Source organism: Pleurodeles waltl, chromosome 6 (assembly GCF_031143425.1).
Source record: "Pleurodeles waltl isolate 20211129_DDA chromosome 6, aPleWal1.hap1.20221129, whole genome shotgun sequence".
Taxonomy (NCBI): Eukaryota; Metazoa; Chordata; class Amphibia; order Caudata; family Salamandridae; genus Pleurodeles; species Pleurodeles waltl.
This window is the reverse complement of record NC_090445.1, coordinates 206,333,994-206,353,812: the sequence shown is the minus strand read 5'-3', so window position 1 is coordinate 206,353,812 and position 19,819 is coordinate 206,333,994. Positions and strand designations below refer to the sequence as shown.

At 44.9% G+C, this 19,819-nt stretch overlaps 1 protein-coding gene across 1 annotated transcript in view; it reads left to right on the top strand.

Moving 5' to 3' along the window:
- Window positions 1-14,329, top strand: part of LOC138301903 (peptide YY-A-like) — a 95,242-nt gene extending 80,913 nt beyond the window's left edge. The window contains exons 3-4 of the mRNA XM_069242379.1: window positions 3,743-3,811; window positions 14,126-14,329. Coding sequence (XP_069098480.1) covers window positions 3,743-3,800 — 58 coding nt within the window. The 3' untranslated portion in view covers window positions 3,801-3,811; window positions 14,126-14,329. The remainder of the gene's footprint in view (window positions 1-3,742; window positions 3,812-14,125) is intronic.
- Window positions 14,330-19,819: the final 5,490 nt, after the last annotated feature.

The following is a 19,819-nucleotide window of genomic DNA, read 5'->3' as shown; positions in this document are numbered from 1 at the left end:
ATTACTGCTGTCACTGATGCCCCATTTTCCTAAGGAATGCAAAAATGCACGGATGAGCTTTGAGTGGCCACCATAAAGTTTGGTTGTAGAATGCTGAAGCGGAGCTTGGAGCACGTAATCAAAGCAATATTTATTTATTTTGGAGCTTTATTAAGTGCTGTGGTGTTGCTTTACTGCCACTACAGAGTGCTGAAGTATTTGAAATAGCACGCTGGAGGGTTCAGATAATGGGTAGACAGAGCTCTCAGGTTTCAAGGCTCATTATGATTAGCTCATCCAATCCAATATTTTTTATGCAAATTCTACTACTTATTGTGCTGAATAGGGTACATTTCACAAAGTGGGTGAGAGGCTCATGAATAGATTGGAAGGTGTTCTGGGAGGTGACTGGACGTGCTGTAGCCAGCATACCTGGGCTGAACAATAGAACTGACAATTGGCTTCTGTACTTTGAGTAAGGTCACTCTGACTCAGTTATGGTGTTCCTAACCTGATAAGGGCCTAGCCCCTGGGAGCCAATGGCCTTCAGTAGGGATCTTTGTAGCAAAGTTCACTCGGAGCACCCATACAGAGCTGAAGATGCTATATATGTCTATAGCAGCTTTCAATATACTTTTGTTATTATTAAAAAAAGACCAGACCTTGTGACGAATGACGTAAAATGCAAAAATTAGCAGATAAATTCTGCTACACATCCACTAAATTCTATCACACATAAATCATATTAATACATATATTTGAATAATTGATGTAGTACCAATCTATAATACAGCAAACATAATATCCATAGCATGTGAAGTCAATACTATTGAAGTGCGTTTATAAATGAAAAATACGTTCTCACATTTATGAATATACAAAATGATACGAAATGCAATGGGGGAACCTAAGCAGAAAACGCAAAGCTCAAGTCACCCTTTTCTCCTTTAATTGCTGCTCCAGTTTTCTTCAAGTGTTTAACTGCACTAGTCACTGACTGATAGAAATATATTCCCACTTGCTGTATATGCAACACATGCCCAAGAGATCTCAGTCTTAAAGTGAACAAGTTGTTTACAAGGACCCAGACTAGAGTGCAGATAATAGGAAAAACAAATGCAATGCAATGTTGTGTCTGGATGTCAGTGGGCATAGCTATGAGTATAAATTACTACTCCTAATTTGCTCTTTAGTTCAGTCCTTGCTGTCTATGGTCTCACAACAAAAACAGAAAATAAAGAAGCTCTGGTGCACTTTGTATCATTTTCATTCCTTGTCCCCTAGCAATACTCAGCAGCAAATAAGAGGCTGTTGAGGGGCTAATGGTGGTAGAGGATGTAATGTCATCGGAAGATCAATGGAGATCGAATATCACATCCACTACCCTTAGCAACCATATCAGTAATCAATCAATCAGTAGTTTGTTAAGCGTACCTGATCGAAGAGCCAGGTGCTCGAAGAGCCAGGTCTTGAAGTGCTTCCTGAAGGTCAGGAGGTGCTGGGTCATTCGTAGGTTGGCGGGGAGGGAGTTCCAGGTTTTGGCGGCAAGGTATTTGGGGGACTGTTGCGAGGGCGAGGTTGGCGGAGCGGAGCTGGCGTGTCGGGATGTGGAAGTTGAGACGATCGTTGAGGTAGGCCGGTCCGGCACCGTGGAGAGCTTTGTGAGCGTGGATTAGGAGTTTGAAGGCAATCCTTTTGTTAACGGGTAGCTAGTGGAGGTCTCTGAGGTGGGCTGAGATGTGTTTGTGGCGAGGGAGGTTGAGGATGAGGCATGCTGAGGCATTCTGGATGTGCTGGAGTTTCTTCTGGAGCTTGGTCATTGTTCCCGCGTAGAGGGCATTGCCGTAGTCCAGTCTGCTGCTGACGAGGGCGTGGGTGACCATTCTTCTGGTTTCCACGGGAATCCATCTGAAGGTCTTGCGGAGCATTCGAAGGGTGTTGAAGCATGAGGATGAGATGTCGTTGACTTCCTGGGTCATGGAGAGCAAGGAGTCCAGTATGAAGCTGAGGTTGCGTGCGTGGGTGGTGTGCATTGGGGGAACCCCAGAGTGGCAGGCCACCAGGAGTCGTCCCATGCTGACCTGTTGGGGCCAAAGATGATGATCTCGGTCTTTTCTGAATTCAGCTTGAGGCAGCTTGCTTTCATCCAGTTGGCGATGGCGTGGAGTCCGGTGTGGAGGTTGTTCTTAGCGGTTGCAGGGTCCTTTGTGAGAGAGAGGATGAGCTGAGTGTCATCTTCGTAGTAGACGATGTTGAGACCGTGGGATCGGAATATGTTGGTGAGCAGAGCCATGTAGACATCGAAGAGGGTGGGGCTGAGTGAGGATCCCTGGGGGACTCTGCAAATGGTCTTGGTGGCCTTTGACCGGAATGGGGGGAGGCAGACTCTTTGTGTTCTTCCAGAAAGGAAGGAGGTGAGCAGTCCAGGGCTCTGTGGCGAATTACGGCGTCGAAAAGGTGAGTGCGAAGGGTGTGGTGACAGACGGTGCCGAACGCTGCGTAAAGGTCAAGGAGGATGAGGGCAACGGTTTCACCTTTGTCGAGCCTGCTCCTGATGTCGTCGGTGCAGGCGATAAGGGCAGTCTCAGTGCTGTGGTTTTTGTGGAATCCGGACTGGGAGACGTCTAGTATGCTGTTGTCCTCCAGGAAGCGGGAGAGTTGGTTGTTGACTATCTTCTCAATGACCTTTGCAGGGAAAGGGAGTAGGGAGATAGGTCGGTAGTTTTTGAGGTCTTCGGGGTCGGCTTTGTGCTTTTTGAGCAAGGCGTTGACTTTGGCGTGTTTCCAGCTCTCCGGGAAGATGGCGGTCTCGAAGGAGCTGTTGATGATGGTCCGGAGCTGGGAGCAATGATTTGGCTGGCCTTATTGAAGATGTGGTGGGGGCAGGGGTCAGCGGGAGAGCCGGAGTGGATGGTGCTTATGGTTTTGGTGGTTTCCTCATCGTTGGTGGGGGTCCTGGCACTCAGTATGTTGGTGCGGCAGGGTGCGATGGGGTCGAACTTGGCAGTGGTGGGGGATGGCAGTGCGAAGCTTCCAAGTATGTCTGTGATCTTGCGGTGAAAGAAGGTGGCAAGGGAGTCACAGAGGTCTTGCGAGTGGGGTGGGTCAGCGGAGCAGGACTTGGGGTTGGTGAGTTCCTTGATGATGTTGAATAGCTCCTTGCTGTTGTGTGCATTGTTGTCAATTAGTTCTTTGTAAAAAGATCTTTTGGTGGTCCGGATGAGCTGGTGGTGTTTGCGTATGGCTGATTTGAGGCCGGTAAAGTTGCTTTCTGATTGTTCTTGGTGCCAGATTTTCTCTGCTTTCTGGCATTCTCGTTTGGAGGCCTGAAGGTCTGCGGTGAACCAGGGAGCTTTCTAGTTGACGAGGGTGTTGGTGCAGTTGTCAAGCCATTGTTTGAGGTTGAGGACGGTGGTGTTGGGGTCGTTGGTTTTGGGTGTTAGGGCTTGGGCGAGGTTGGAGATCAATTGGTCCTTGGAGATCTTGTTCCACTTGCAGTGAGGGATCCAATGCTGTTGGTGGTGTTGGTATTAGTGGTGTGAAAGGGTCTGTTTGGCCCAGATTTACTTTTGTTTTGCACTGGCATGAAATAATGCAAAGCAACACAAAGCGCCTCATGATATTTACACCACAAAAAGTGCAAATCGTATGAATCGACATCCAGGATATTAGTGAAAGCAGCTGCAGCTTGGTGGTTGTGTGAGAAAGAGCTTCTTAAAAGGGGCATTATTTGAGGAATAACATAATTGTCTTATTTTTTTAGATATGGAAAAAGGTCAGGCAAGGAACCATGGGCCAAAGCTGGTGAGATCGCATACTGAGAACCATCAGGGTGAGTGTGGAGGAGTGCAGCACTCTGGAGAAGCAGTGATTCTCCTCAATGATGGATAAACCTATCTATATTTCTGGACTTAACTACTTGCTTGCTTTGTCTTTGTGTAGTCACAAAAGATCCCCTTGTAGACTGCATCTAGGGGCTTGATGTCTGAGGAACTGCTATGTTTTCCATCACATACGGCCAGCTGTCTAAATTGCCCCTCCAAATAATTGTTTAATTTCTGTCCTTTTGAACTAAGATATGTGGGCTTCCCCTTGACCTAATGGTGTGATACTTGGCGCATTTGTTCTTGTGACACACAGAAACTGAATGTTTGCATTCCTATGCAAGAACATAGATATGTGTGTCAAATGACAAACATAAAAATATTCCGAGACACAAAGACTTTGCTGTGCCTTACTCTTGGGGTACTACTGCCTTTCTTTTGCATTTCACTAGTTTTACAGTTCACGACACGCGATACACATGTCTTCATCGGTACTGGGAGACTGACAGACAATGTTGCTATGGATGGATCAGAGTAATTTACAACTGAGGCTAGCATCATATGTAACTCACTCTGCCCGAGCTTCTAAGGGTTTTAAAGACATCAGCTAATGAAGAAGCTCCCATTTCCACGTAGGTCAGTACTACCTGGCATCTTTGAAATTCCACCAATTGTTTTCTTTAAATATGGACTTTTTATTACTTACACTTTTTTATTGGAATTCAAAATACTATCTGTGTCTGCATAATACTGGTGAAGTGGGATCTCCTACAGGTCTCTCGTTTGATATCTTCTATGCCTATCAGTAAGATGTGTGTCTCTCTAACTGTGACTCTTCTGTTTCTAGCACAGAAATCTCAATATCTAAAGTTGTGACTTTTATGTCTCTGTCACAGAGATCACTGTGCATGTGAAAGAGTCTGTTTGGCCCAGATTTACTATTGTTTTGCACTGGCATGAAAAAATGCAAAGCAACACAAAGCGCCTCATGATAGTTACACCACAAAACGTGCAAATATGGCTGCTGAGGTGCAGCATGTGAACGATTAGTACATATGGTCCTTCGTGTCTATCATGTGGACCTTTGTGTATATGACTGTGACTCATTTGTGTCTACCACTCAGATTTTGTTGTATATCACTGCCACTCTTCTGTCTATCACTGAGATATCTGTGCCTATGGCTGTGGCTCTTCTGTGTTTATCACTGAGATATCTGGGCCTGATTATGACCTTGGCGGAGAGGGTTACTCCGTCCCAAATGTGACGGATATCCCGTATACCGTGTTACAAGTTCCGTAGGATATAATGGAACTTGCAATACGGAGGGCAGGATATCTGTCACATTTGGGATGGAGTAATCCCCTTCATCAAGGTGGTGATCAGGCCCTCAGACCCTCATCCTGACCTTGGCGGGCGGCGGAGGCCGCCCGCCAAAGTCCCGCCGTCAGGTTACCGTTCCGCGGTCGAAAGACCGCGGCGGTAATTCTGACATTCCCGCTGGGCTGGCGGGCGGCCGCCTTCAGGCCGCCCGCCAGCCCAGCGGGAAAGAGGCTTCCACGATGAAGCCGGCTCGGAATCGAGCCGGCGGAGTGGAAGCTGTGCGACGGGTGCAGTTGCACCCGTCGCGTATTTCACTGTCTGCGCAGCAGACAGTGTAATACATTTAGGGGCCCTCTTACGGGGGCCCCTGCAGTGCCCATGCCAGTGGCATGGGCACTGCAGGGGCCCCCAGGGGCCCCGCGACCCCCCCTACCGCCATCCGGTTCCCGGCGGGCGGACCGCCGGGAACTGGATGGCGGTAGGGGGGGTCGGAATCCCCTCGGCGGCGCAGCAAGCTGCGCCGCCTTGGAGGATTCCAAGGGGCAGCAGAAAACCGGCGGGAGACCGCCGGTTTTCCTGCACTGACCGCGGCCAAAGCGCCGCGGTCAGAATGCCCTGCGGGGCACCGCCGGTCTGTCGGCGGTGCTCCCGCCGACCCTGGCCCCGGCGGTCTAAGACCGCCGGGGTTAGAATCACCCCCTCAGTGCCTAGGACTGTGACTCATCTGTGTATATCACAGAGATCTACGGGCCTACTACATTGACTGATCTGCGTCTATCATTGAGAGCTCACTGTTCAAGAGTTTACTCTTTTATTTCTATCACCCAGATCTCCGTGTCTATGATTGTGATTCTTCTGTGTCTGTGACAAAAATCGTCAGTGCGGTCAAGTCCCCGCCCACCCTATGGCCTTTGCAGTGCAGCAGGTGCAGCAGCACCTGTTGTGCATTTCACTGCCAGTAATGCGGGCAGTGAAATGCGTGACGGGGCTGTGCATGAGGGCCCCTTCACTGCCCATACAAAGTGCATGTGCGGGGGCCCCGAGTCCACAATTCTGCCAACCTTTCCATGGCGGTGTTAACGGCGGCAGCCTGGTGGTGGCAGTGTTTCGACCATGGCGGCTCCACCACGGTCATAATATGGCGGGTGGACCACCAATATCGCGGTGGTCCCCCCATCACTGTGAGTCAGGCAGTCCATGGACCACCAGACTCATAATGAGGGCCTATGTGTCTATGCCCTTGATTCTTCTGTGTCTATCATTGAGATCTCAGTCTCTAGGACCTTGACTCTTCTGATTCTATCACCCAGATCTCTGTCTATGATTGCGACTCTTTTGTGTCTATCACTGAGTTCTCTGTGCATAACACAGAAATCTGCTGTTCTTTCACTGAGATCTCTATGTCAGTGGTTATTCTATGGCTATCAATAAGATTGCTGTATCTATAAACGTGACTTGTGTGTCTTTCAATGAGTTTACCATGCCCATGGCTCTGACATTTCTATGTATTTCACTGAGGTATTTGTGCCAATGGCTGTTACTAGGCCTGGGTGAAATTTTAGGTACGCCGAAATAATCAGAGAAATTTTGTGTTATTCTTTTGACGTGAATTTCCAGAAAATATGCAATTACACCAGTTTGTGTAATTATGAGTAATTTGACACAAAAAAACCTACCACAGCAGCACAGGAACAATGAGTTTAGCAGGCTTGAGTGACTGCTCCTGTATTTATTCTGTTGTATTTAGAGCTAATTTCTCAGCCAAAATGTTTCTTCAGGTCCATTTTGAATGCAGTGGTGCATTTTCAGCTAGGAAAATAATGCTAAATGCTGGGTTATGCACCTTGCATACTTCTGAGTAATATTGCTGTAATTGCACGTAATTACTAAACAGCAAATTACGCGTGATATGCCCACCCCAGTGTTACTCGTATGTATCTAATACTGAGAAATCTGTGTCTATGACTGTGACTCTATTGTTTCTATCACTGAGATAACTGTGCCTTTGGCGCTAATGTGTCTGTAACTGAGATCTCCTTGTCTATGTCTGTGATTCATCTGCCTCCATCACTCAGGTCTTGGCATATTTCACTGACACTGCTGTCTCTATCACTGTGATGTCTGTGTCTATGACTATGATTTCTGCGTCTATCACTGAAATCTCTGTGCATGTCAAGGACACTCTGCTGTCCCTACCCCTGAGAGCTATGTGTCTATATAACCAGAGTGCTTTCACACCCAATAATGGCCTCAGTGATGAGTAATGGTGTCTAATTTGAGCCATTGGTATTTTAGCCACAAGTTTGCCTTCGTTTGTGAGCCACCATTTTGTAATTGTTATTGTAAATTATATTTATATAGAGCCTACTACCCCTGGCAAGGCACTGAAGTGCTTTATGGTGAGTAGTGTAGAGATGGTCATGCAGTGTTGATGGGTCAATGTTGGAATGTCATGAGTGTGATGGACTTCTAGAATGAAGAGAAGAGGCTGGGAGTGAGAAAGGTGAAGGAGAGGAGAAGGAACTGTTGTCTGGTGGTGCTGTACTTTGCTATGCTGGAGATGCTGTACATACAACTGGTGAAATAAAGGAAGGATGGAAATGAACTACGTTTGAAGACTCATCTTTACATTGGCGACGAGGGGCCATACCGTGCAGGAGACGGTTTGAGCATCTCCACTCCTGGATAAAATCAACATTTCAACAATTAAGAAAAAAAAAACGAGGTGAAGACTACTAAAGAACCTCCTAACATCGTCGTCTGTTGGTGCTGGTGAGCAAAGAAAACATTACCAACTTGTTCATGAACTTTAAATATTTCATGGGAGAGAAATAGTTAATGAACTAAACTAGACAACTATAAGTTAAAGTGATGCTGTGTAACTGAAGTTGACAATTATATTTTACAATTACTGTTAATTCAACGCTAACGGTGTGTTATCGCGTCTCTAACGGACGTGTGTAACGCGCGGCAGCCGCGAGCTGAGCTGCCACCGTTATCAGCTCGTAAACAGCGTCACGAGAAAGAAGCTCTGTTGTACTTACGACGCAAGCACCAAACAGCGTGCACCCACAGTTTTGTAGACCAGCATGCGGCCAGCACTTTTAAAAGAGAAGAAATGTGCAGCGAGCAGCGTTTAATTAAATGAATAAATAAATAAAAAGAAGGATCTAAAAATAAATTGAACAGTAGGACTTACGTGTGTATGGGAGTCTAATCGTCAACCTCGTTCGTCTGGACGTTCTTATTCTGGAAAAAAAAAATTAATAGAAAGTGAAGAAAGACTAATACAATTCTAAGAAATTGAGTATATAGGAGTTGAATACTTTGAAATTGAAACATTATACGTATGTTTAATTAATATTTAAATTGATAATATTGAATAAAATTAAAAAAAAAAAAAAGTATGGGTGATCAAAGTATCGCTTCACCACCACCCTTTTTACCAACTCCTGGAGAACCATCTATCCCGTGGAAACAGTGGAAAAAATATTTTCTACATATTTGCTAGCAATTGGGGGAGATGGTTACAGTCCAATTAGAAGACAAGCTATTCTTCTTCATCATTTAGGTATAGAGGGAAGAAGGATCTATGAGGATCTACCGGAAGTTTCCTTGGGTATGGGTGATGGCCAGCCCTCCAATCTGTTTGAAATGTCTTTACAAATGCTGGATTTACAATTTACACTAAAAACTAACTTGGATGCAGAATCCTGAGGAAGATATGGCATCATATGTAGCAACCTTACGTGGACTTGCGTTGTCCTGCCGCTTCGAACAGTTATTTGATTCTCTGATAAGAGACCAGATTGTAAGGTGTGCTTACAATAAAAAGATAACAGAGAAATTACTAATGAAAGATCCTAATCTGGATGAAGCTGTACAAATCGCTAAAGCAATGGAACACACAGCTGTATGGCTACAAGAAATAGAAGGTTCGAATAGAGAAGAAAAGCAAAATATTGTCAACGTGATAAAGGATAAGGGCAAACTTACAACTGGTGGAATGAAGAAAAAGTCGACAAAGAACGGGGAAGATCCAGATCGGGGAAGATTTGATTCAAGGGAGATAAAGGGCCTCATTATGACCCTGGCGGGCGGCGGAGGCCGCCCGCCAGGATCCCGCCCTCCATTATACCGCTCCGCGGTCAGAAGACCGCGGAGGGTATTATGAGTTTTTCCCTGGGCTGGCGGGCGGTCTCCAAAAGACCGCCCGCCAGCCCAGGGAAAAACTCCCTTCCCACGAGGATGCCGGCTCGTAATCGAGCCGGCGGAGTGGGAAGGTGCGACGGGTGCAGTGGCACCCGTCGCGTATTTCAGTGTCTGCAAGGCAGACACTGAAATACTTTGCGGGGCCCTCTTACGGGGGCCCCTGCCGTGCCCATGCCATTGGCATGGGCACGGCAGGGGCCCCCAGGGGCCCCGCGACCCCCCCTACCGCCATCCTGTTCATGGCGGCTTTCCCGCCATGAACAGGATGGCGGTAGGGGGGTCAGAATCCCCTCGGCGGCGCAGCGAGCTGCGCCGCCTTGGAGGATTCTAAGGTCAGTGGAAAACCGGCGGGAGACCGCCGGTTTTCCCGTTCTGACCGCAGCCAAAGCGCCGCGGTCAGAATGACCAAGGGAGCACCGCCGGCCTGTCGGCGGTGCTCCCGCCCCCGTTGGCCCTGGCGGTAGAGAACCGCCAGGGTCAGAATGAGGGCCAAAGTGTTATAGGTGTGGTGCACCTGGACACATAGCATCAAGTAAAATGTGTGCTGCAAGAAGTGCTATATGTCGCAATTGCGGAAAGAGAGGGCATTTTGCCAAGTTTTGCAAATTTAAAAATAACGAAGGTAGCGGACGTGCAATCCAAGAAATCCAGGATGTGTGTGGGAACCTGGAAGAAATAATATTAACTGTGGAAGAAAACGTCATTGATTCAACATCTAATGTTAAAACGAACGTCCATGATTTGATACACAAAATTGATCTGGAAAGTACAAATATTTTAGACAAACCTCAAGCCCAGATGTTGTTGAATGGCATTCCAGTTAAGTTGCTGGTGGATTCTGGAAGTCTATTTACTCTCATTTCTAAAAAAACTTATGAGGAAGTTTGGAATAAGGTTGGAGAAGAGAAAATGTTGGAGCCTGACATAAAAGCTGTGCGGTATGCAGGGAAGAGAATAGTGATGATAGGTATGATTTGGATGATAATTGCTTTCAAGGGAAGGGCAGTTAAAGAAAGAATATGTGTCACGGATTTTGGTACCAATCTATTGGGTTGGAGCCACCAGAAAGATTTAGGGATAGTCCTAAATCCCAATGCTGAAGAACCTGTAATGGTAATGGAGAAAGAAAAAGTTAATGAAATTGATGAAAATTGTCGCCATCCTTTAATTCGTAAACATCCACTCGTTTTTTCTGCAAGACTAGGGGTGTTGAAAGGATTTTTTCATAAAATAGTTTTGAAGAGAGATGCTAAACCGGTTGTTCACAAAGTGCGTGGCATACCTAACTTGATGAGAGAACCGTTGAGGAGTGAATTGGATAGATTGTTGCGGGATGGTATTATTGAACCTATTGAGTCTTCAGAATGGCTTACTCCCATTGTTGTAGCACCTAAGGAAGGAGGGAGAATTCGCCTATGCATCGATCTTAGGGATTTGAACAAAAACATTTGGGTGGACAGACAACCATTGCCTAATATTTCCCAGATGTTGTCTGTAAAAGGGAAGGGATGCATCTTTAGTGTATTGGATATGTCATCAGCATATCATCAAATTAATTTACATGAAGATTCTAGGCACTTGACATCCTTTGTAACACCTCTGGGGGCATTCCGCTATAAGAGGATGCCTTTTGGATTAGCTTCTGCCTCAGCAGTTTTCCAAAGATTAATGGAGAAGATTTTCGGGGATTTGGAAAAGGTATTATGCTTTCAAGATGACATTCTGATCGTGGGTAATAACGAAAAGGAACATAACATCTTATTTGAAGAAGTGATGTCCAGATTAAAAGTAAAGGGTTTAACTATTAAGGAGGAGAAGTGTCATATTGCAAAATCTGAAGTAACTTATCTGGGACATTCTGTGAGTGGAAACGGTATTAGACCCAAGAAAAGCATTGTGGCTGCTATTGAGAAAGCACCAGAACCAAAAAACAAGGATGAATTGAGATCTTTTTTGGGTCTTGCGGAATACTGTGCCAAATTCATAAGGAATTTTACAGAGATTGTGGAACCCTTAAGGAGTTTGATGAAGAAAGGAGTAGCATATGAGTGGACTGAGGACTGCAAATATGCTTTTGAGAATGTAAATAAAAGTATTTTGAGTGCTCCTACCTTAGGTGTCTTTGATGTAACAGCAAAGACGTATGTGACTTCGGATGCGAGTAATGTTGGAGTAGGAGCGGTCTTGACACAAAGAAAGGATGGTAATGAGTATGTTGTTGGGTTTGCTTCAAGACGATTGCAGGGTGCGGAATTATCATATTTGGTAATTGAAAGGGAGGCCTTGGCTTGTTGCTGGGGAATCAATCATTTCAAGTTTTACTTGTGGGGAGTGCCTTTTAAATTGAAGACTGACCATAAGCCCTTGATTTATATTTTTAAAGGGGGGCGTGGTTTGGAATGAAACATAACACCGCGAATTTCAAGATGGTTATTGTCTGTAATGGAATATAATTTCGATGTGGAATTCGTAAGAGGTAATAGAAATGTGGTGGCAGATTATTTATCTAGGATGCCTGTGGACGTGGGTGGTATTGAGAGTGAAGCAGTTGAGGATTTTGTGGGCACCATCTTGGGTGAACTGGCTATAAGCAAGGACGAGTCGGCGAATGCTAAAGCGAATGATTTGGTTATGAATAAGGTGGAAAATAAAATAATCAAAGGGTGGACATATGAAGATGAAGAAGACAATGATGTGTCTTCTTACTATAGGATTAAGGACCAACTGAGTATACTGGAGGGAAGGGTATATAGGAAGAATCAAATTGTTCCTCCAGAGGGTGTTAGAAAGCACATTATTGACATAACACACCAGGGACATTTAGGATGTGGAGTGATGAAAAGAAAAATAAGACAATTGTTTTGGTGGCCTGGATTAGACAAACAAGTAGAAGAGACAGTGAAGTATTGTGTACCTTGTGGTAATAGTGACAAAACAAAGATTTTAAGACAAACTCCTCTGGCCCCCATAAGTTTTCCGGAAAGACCTTGGGAAAAATTAGCTGTAGATTTCATTGGTCCCGTCTCCAGGTTGGGTACTAGGAGTAAATTCATTATTGTGCTAGTTGATTATCACTCAAAATGGTTCGTAGTCAAAATAGTTGACCATGTAAACACAGCAAAAGTCATAGAATTCTTTGAGGAAGTTTTTTTAGAAGAAGGTATTCCAAAAACTATAGTGTCTGATAATGGAGTACAGTTTGTGTCACATGATATGGTGGAATATTTTCAGAGGATGGGTATTAATCATGAGAGGGTTGCTCTCTTTCGGCCACAGGCCAATGGTTTAGTTGAAAGGGTGAACAGGGTTATAATGGATAATATACAGTTGTCCTTAGCTAATCATCTTTCTTGGAAAAAAGAGGTATGTAAAATGATGTGGACTTATCGCACAACTCCTCATTCAATCACTGGAGTAACACCGTTTGTGTCACTGAAGGGGAGAATGCCTGGTGTGAAAGAATGCCCGGTGTGGTTGAAAATGGAAAGGAATGTAAGAGTGGACAGGAGCGCAATAAGGAAAAATGTAGAAGAGATGCAAAGAAAAAATATCCAACAATATAACAAAAGGATGAAGGTGAAATATACTCACATAGATAAAGGTGATTGGGTAGTGACAAGGAAAAGTGGAGTGCTGGTGAAGGGGGACAGTAAGTATTCTGCTCCTCAACTGGTGAAGGAAGTCAAACGAAATGTGGTAGTTTTGGAGGATGGTTCTTCCTGGAGTATGGGAAGTGTGTGCAAAATTCATCGTTAATATATTAGAATGCAATGTTTTTGAATATTGGTAATACCTTTAGTATAAGCTGGTGCTTGTAGTTTTGACTTATATTTTTATATATGTATCTTATTATTTATTTATCTCTTTGTCTTGTTATGCGATGTATATCATATAGGGGGGAGAAGTGTAGAGATGGTCATGCAGTGTTGATGGGTCAATGTTGGAATGTCATGAGTGTGATGGAATTCTAGAATGAAGAGAGGAGGCTGGGAGTGAGAAAGGTGAAGGAGAGGAGAAGGAACTGTTGTCTGGTGGTGCTGTACTTTGCTATGCTGGAGATGCTGTACATACAACTGGTGAAATAAAGGAAGGATGGAAATGAACTACGTTTGAAGACTCATCTTTACAGTAGCACACTATTGTGGAACCCGAGGATAGAAATAAATAGGGAGTAGATTAGTATTTTGTGCTTCACTTTTCTTGTTGGATCAGTGTTAAGTTTGTGCTGTTTAGATCTCATGCATTTAGTATAGGGAAGATGTGAGATGTTATTGGGCGTGGTGGACATGTGCGCCTGTTAGCAGGATGAGTTGGATAGAAAGAGAGAAGAGTTTAGAGAGAAAGTATATTTGGGAGTCCATTGTATTCATGAAGGTTTGGAATGAGTCTGAGAGTGCAGTGAAAGGGAGAGGTGGAAGGATTTTATTTTCCTTTGCGATATTTTAACTTTTAATTTTCATGTGAAATTATCACAGTTATTATTAGCTGATGTTGGCAGCCAGTGCAATAACCAGAGTAAATGCAGTTTGCACTCAATGGGTGGTGGGAAGAAATGTAAAATCTATTCATTCACATTTTATCACTCACAAATCTAAATCACCCTGTTGGAAGTGCTTGGATTATTAGTGCTGTAAAAGGGGACATAAAAGGTTGTGCAAAGCATCATGGTACCTGTTTATCAAATGTCAATCAAGTTATCATTTGACATGTATTAAATAAGCATACCCTTGTAAGATGCAATTGAACCACATTACCCAATGTTGACCTACGTCTCCTCTTTGTGCCACAGGAAGGTGACCTCTCCGCCCGGCTCAAATTTCAGGAAGTAACAGAGCGGAAGTTGGAGATTCTCCCCTGTGATTCGCCACTAATTCTCCTGCGTGCCTGGCTCTCGGAAGGTCCTACAAACTGTCTTCTTTGTGTGAAATGATAACAAGAAATGTATGTGTATCGTGTGAGAAAATCCTGGAAATAAAGTCGGGAAAGAGGGAAACTTGGATTTCATGTTTTTTTGTTTTCTCATTCAACCCAGACCCTCACACATGGATGGGTAGCTTGTGGTGCAAAACCAGTGCCTGGCTGATTTAGGGTCACAGACAAGCAAATACAGAGCTTGGAGTCGCTTTCTTAAAGCAGATTTCATGGATGAGTCTAAGAGTAATGGCAGTATGCTGGAACAAGGAACAAAGGTTGACGGACGCGTGGACCATACCAAAATGTCCACACCACACATTCATGCTCCTTCGTTGCTCACTACTTTTGGTTCCTCAAAGTATTTCATTTCCTAAAACTGACATTTTTGCATGCTTTTGCTGCCAATTCAAACTTTCCCTACCCTCACACTCATATTGTAGTTCATCGATTTGTGATATGTAGTTCACCCCGTTCCTAGCCTGCTTAATAGGTGACCCTTGTGTTTCACAACCTACCCTTTTACAGTTCATCTACCTGCTATCCTTCCTTTTATTTCCTCAACAAATCTCTCCAATCTTTTTCTTGCACTTGGTTATTTACCATAACAATTGAAGCGGCCCAGCCTGCAATGCAGAAAGTTCAAGTGACCTCGCCGCCATGCCCTTAAATCAGTTGCTGACTTCTCTCTTCCTCATATGGAGGAACACTTCAAGCCACCAAAACTGGCCTGCCAGACTAGGAGAATTGCTCCGCCTGCTACACGGGAAGGCTATGGAACGTTCTCTATGTGTTCTCTAATCAGCTGCCATCTTCTCACTTCCTGCCACTGAGAACTACTTTAAAAGCACCACCATTGGGCATCACTGTCATCCAGGTGACTCTACAAAGGTCAGCCGAAGACAATGGTGTCACCTGTTTCTGCTAGGAATGGTCTAGAGTGAGAGCTCATGCTCCATTGCAAATGTAACAAATGCCATGCCACATCCAGTACTCCACACTACTGTTCCCCACAATCACACCTAGGTTGCATAAACAATCACATCACAACCATTTGTGATGAAACGTAGTTCACCTATACATCATCTGCTTACTAGATGTCCTTGTTCCCATGGGCTATAGCATTCAACATACAGACGATGTACACAAGAAAGGGGAGACCTTGATGTCATTCACTATTACTCCTTGGGGTTGTGAAATTTAATAACATATCTACTTGTCCATGCGACAGATTGCTTCACAAATCTACTTGTACTGTAAAAAAATCCACTTTTCTGTTTGGTGACATGTAGTGCTGTGACAAATTATGGCAGAAATCTCATTGTATAAGAGCTCTGATTACGCCAGGGCTCTTGCTATAGTAGGTTTCAAATACTAGCAATTCACTTATTTTGCCAGCTTTCCACAGATCTGGAGGTCACACTAAGCAATAGTTTCAGGGTTGCAATGCAAGTGAGTCAGTGCAACCTACTAACTCACACTTTTTAAGGATTTATACCAGCTCCTCTCTAATCTTTTCCCATATTGAGAAAGGTTAGAAATTTACTCCTGACAAGGGCAGAGGTAAAACTTCTTCCAGGGTTAAGAAAAAAAATGGGTTGGAGGAAAAGTGAACTTGTAAACGCTCAGCAGATTTTCACATGAGCAAAACTAGACATGCATATTTGCTCATGTTAAAATGCAGGCCACAGATATTCTTAGGTGTATCATTTCCTGGCCTACTGCTGTAAATTCTTCCAAATGTATGAGAGCATAACCTATTCCTTACAATGCTTATGATCCTTCCAGCTCAGTTAGTTAATTTGTTATGTTTGTAATATTAGTAATATAGATGTCAAGCTGCTTATTTATGCATCGGTATGTATGCACAGCATTCCCGAGCATGAATGACTTTGCAAATTCTGCCCACCCTTTGCAAGGAGCAAATCCAGTGCAAGGCACTTTTTCAGAATCATAGCTCTCATAGCAAGCAATTCTTTATTGATAACAACTAGCACTCCTGCAGTGTTAGTAACAAGCCAGTCTTCTAAAGTGGATAGTCCTATGATCATAACGTCATTTAAAGCGATTCATATTGGAGGTATAAGTACTCTGAAAATATCATTAAGGATCTGCTTAAAACTATGCCTACTTTGCTTTAAATAGTGCTCAAGAGGAAAGTCGAACTCATTGGGAAGACTAGGGCTGCATAACAACTATCTAACCAGTTGTGTGGTAACTGGAAATATGTAACCCACACAGGGAGAAAGAGAGAGAGGGGTATCGCAACACCACACGTCCTTCATAACTGGAAATAAATTGACTTACTACACACATGATATATGCCTTTAATACTTACCTCTAATTCAGAAAACTTTGTGCCTTTTACTAAATAATAATGCTCACATTCACTCCACCCCAATTTCTCAACAGTCTAATTTACCTCTTTTCTTCCTATGATACCTCTCCGGTATGGCATATGGGAACCGGTCCTCGGGTGGTACCAATAGTAGGCATAGTGGCATTGGGCAGTTAGATAATACAGCTGAAAATGGGGACCATTAAAACCCCCTTGTTCATACAAGTCTGTACCTCCCAAATTATGCGGGGTCGCTTCCCAGCTCATATCAAACATGTCAAGGAGCTCTGAAGTGTTGTGAAGAATGAATTGGTGAGAGGGATCGGTATGTTGACAAAAAGATACAGAAAACGTGGGAGCACCACCATTTTAATTAGTGCAATGCAGCCAGCCATGGATAAAGGGAGATGGATGCAGCAGTCAATCTGTGTCCGATCTATGGCTAAGTCGCTGGAAAAATGTCTTGGCTAAAAGTTGCAGGGGTATACGTTGGGGATTGATTTGGCAATGAGCGGGGCAAATGCGTGGTCTCCATGGAATGTTTCTTGGAGAAGTCGAGTACCTCAGCAGGCTTGTCGAAGAGACGCATTTTACCTTGGACATCTACACGGAGTCTGGCTGGGTAAATCATGCCATCTCGGAGACCGAATCCCCGGAAGGCAGCCTTAGCATCTTGAAACTTCTGTCTGGCCTCCTGTACCTCCACAGTGAAGTTGGGGTAGATCCAAATTGTACTCCCTTGTATTGCAAAGGGAGTCTTATCTCGGGCTAAGTGGTCACCATGTTGTGGTCTTTGTAGTTTAAGAGCATATCAGGCCACGGTACTCGCTCCAAGGATGCTGCTGCATCCCCAGCCATTCTTCTACCTGCGCTTGCTATTTTAACAGCGCCACCCGACCGGGATCTTCAGGATCCTCTGATTCCGGGGACCCATCTGACGGAGCTCAAAAGCCGAGTGGCCATCTTGGTCACTGGTGTAGTCACACCCCCACAGCAGGTAAACATCCAACAGTCATCCGAGCACACAAACAGAAATGGCAACTAACTACCAAAACTATAAGCAAGACTTTGCATCATTGCTGCACAGTTATTTTTAATCAGATTAAAGAGATCTCAGAATGTGGTGGTTAGTCCTCTAAGTTCTACCCTACCGTCACTATCCTATCTCCACTGCCCACCTCTATCACAGAGACGCTGAGAAGCTAAGATGTCGAGAGGAGATGCTTAGACATTGAAATGCTGCAGCGCTGCAAAGCCAGGTCGGTCTGCCCGATAGCTGTCTCTCTGCAATCGCCCACCTGCCTGCCAGCTTGCCTTCAGCCTGCCCATTCATCACTGAGCCTGGTCACCACCTGAGAGCATCACAGCCAAGGACTGACAGGCCTGACTGATGGCTGCTGGGCCACTGCTCATTCTTCCTTGCTTGCCTTCTCGCCCCCTCTGGTCCCTCGACACAGCATAGACCCACCAAGAGACACCTGAGGTGAGGCGTGACATTGGGCGGCGGTGGGTCAGGCTGTGACAGATTATGGCATACTGTTCACTGTGAGAGCCGTATCCTTCTCGGTAGGTGCTCCTTCTCCCATCGGGCAGTGGGGGCGGCAAGTGACCCGTTGCAGTTGGTGTTAGTGTGCCCGTAGCTAGGGTAGGCAGCAGTATGTGGCAGAAGCGGCAGCACTAGGCTGCAGTGCGCCTTGCTGCCCTGCATCTACTTGGCCCTCGCTTCCTAGTCCGGCTTGGGCAGCAACAGTACATGTTCAGCACCTCTTCAAAGGGCCATCTCAGTGCCACTATAAGCCCAATATCTTTAAGTAATGTGGCTCACTGGAACTGGGCTCTGACTCGATCCAAACAGGTCGAACTGGGGTAAGTTGTGACAAGCTGGGCAGAGGATCGAGACCACTGCTGATGTTATGAGTATCTGAGATCATTGAGAGCATTGTGAGAGCTCTGTGAATGCAAGGACTTTCATAAGGAGCAACTAGAAGCAGGCCAGGATAGCAGAATAGACTAATGTGAGCCATTTGACCATGGGGACCCATCAACAACACTGATGGAGAGTTCTCACCTTGTTTACTCTACTGCCCTTAAAAATCTTAAAACCCCCAATTCTTGGCGGCTGCTCAACCTGCTTCTCAGAAAAGTATCTCAGACACCACCCGCCAACATCTTCCCATCTTTACCACTTGACAGTCTATAACAGCAACCACCAACTATATCAGCATCAGCATGGACAAGTGCATAGTCAATTACAGCAAACAAAAACAAAAAACAACAACAATCGTCCCAACCAGAACTAGTTGCAATGGCTGTCCTCTCGTGTTGAGGAGTTCTCAATATCCCAACATTACCAGACACTGCACTAGATACTGTATCACATCGCATGATAGCACATTGTGGCATCTCCAGCCGCGAGTCTCTCTTGTAACCTTTCAACTTTCTGAAAATGTACCAAGTGGCCTATTTCAGTCATTTGCAGGGCGGTGGTCTTCCTTGCACCTTAGCATATTAATGCATAAGCACAAGTACTCGTTAAAAGAGTTTGCCCTGCAGAGCACTGCACAATGAGATTGGGAAGAGTAAAGCATTGAGACTCGCCAGTGGTCAACAAAAGATAAAAGGAATTGCCAGGATGAACCTGGAACTAACAAAAAAAGGCTCATACAGGAGAAGCTCTTAGTGTTGCTACTACTTATGAGCTAGCTTCAGAGATGGCAGTAAAGGTTACAACATAAAGCTATCAGCTGAAAATTTACACCAAGTTTAGGCTCTTAAAAGATGTCAGTACAGTGCTCTGTACAAGTAATGATGGGGTCAATGGACTTCCATTTTCACTACAACCGTTGGTGGTCACCCTCCCAAGGGAAGGAGGGAAGCTCTTTTCGACTCTTTAGGGCAGACAAAAAACAAGACTTGGACTAATCTTGCTTCTGTAGATTTAAATGAGCAAACAGGAATAGCAGCCTCTGCAAGGAAATCTATTGGGGAGGATACACCCAGAAAAAAACAGGAAGTGGCAGGTAGGATGTGGGTCCCGGCCGGGAGGGACAAGGAAACTCAAGAGAGCCCTATTGGATGAATGTGAAGTTGAGGGAGAGGGAGCACCCTTCGCTGGGGACCACCAGTGGACGGCTGGGATCTGATAATGGCCACAACAGTCTATGCCCCTGCCACTTCATGTATTATGTCGTCAAGTATGCAACCTCCAAGCAGCCCACAGGTACCAGCCAATTT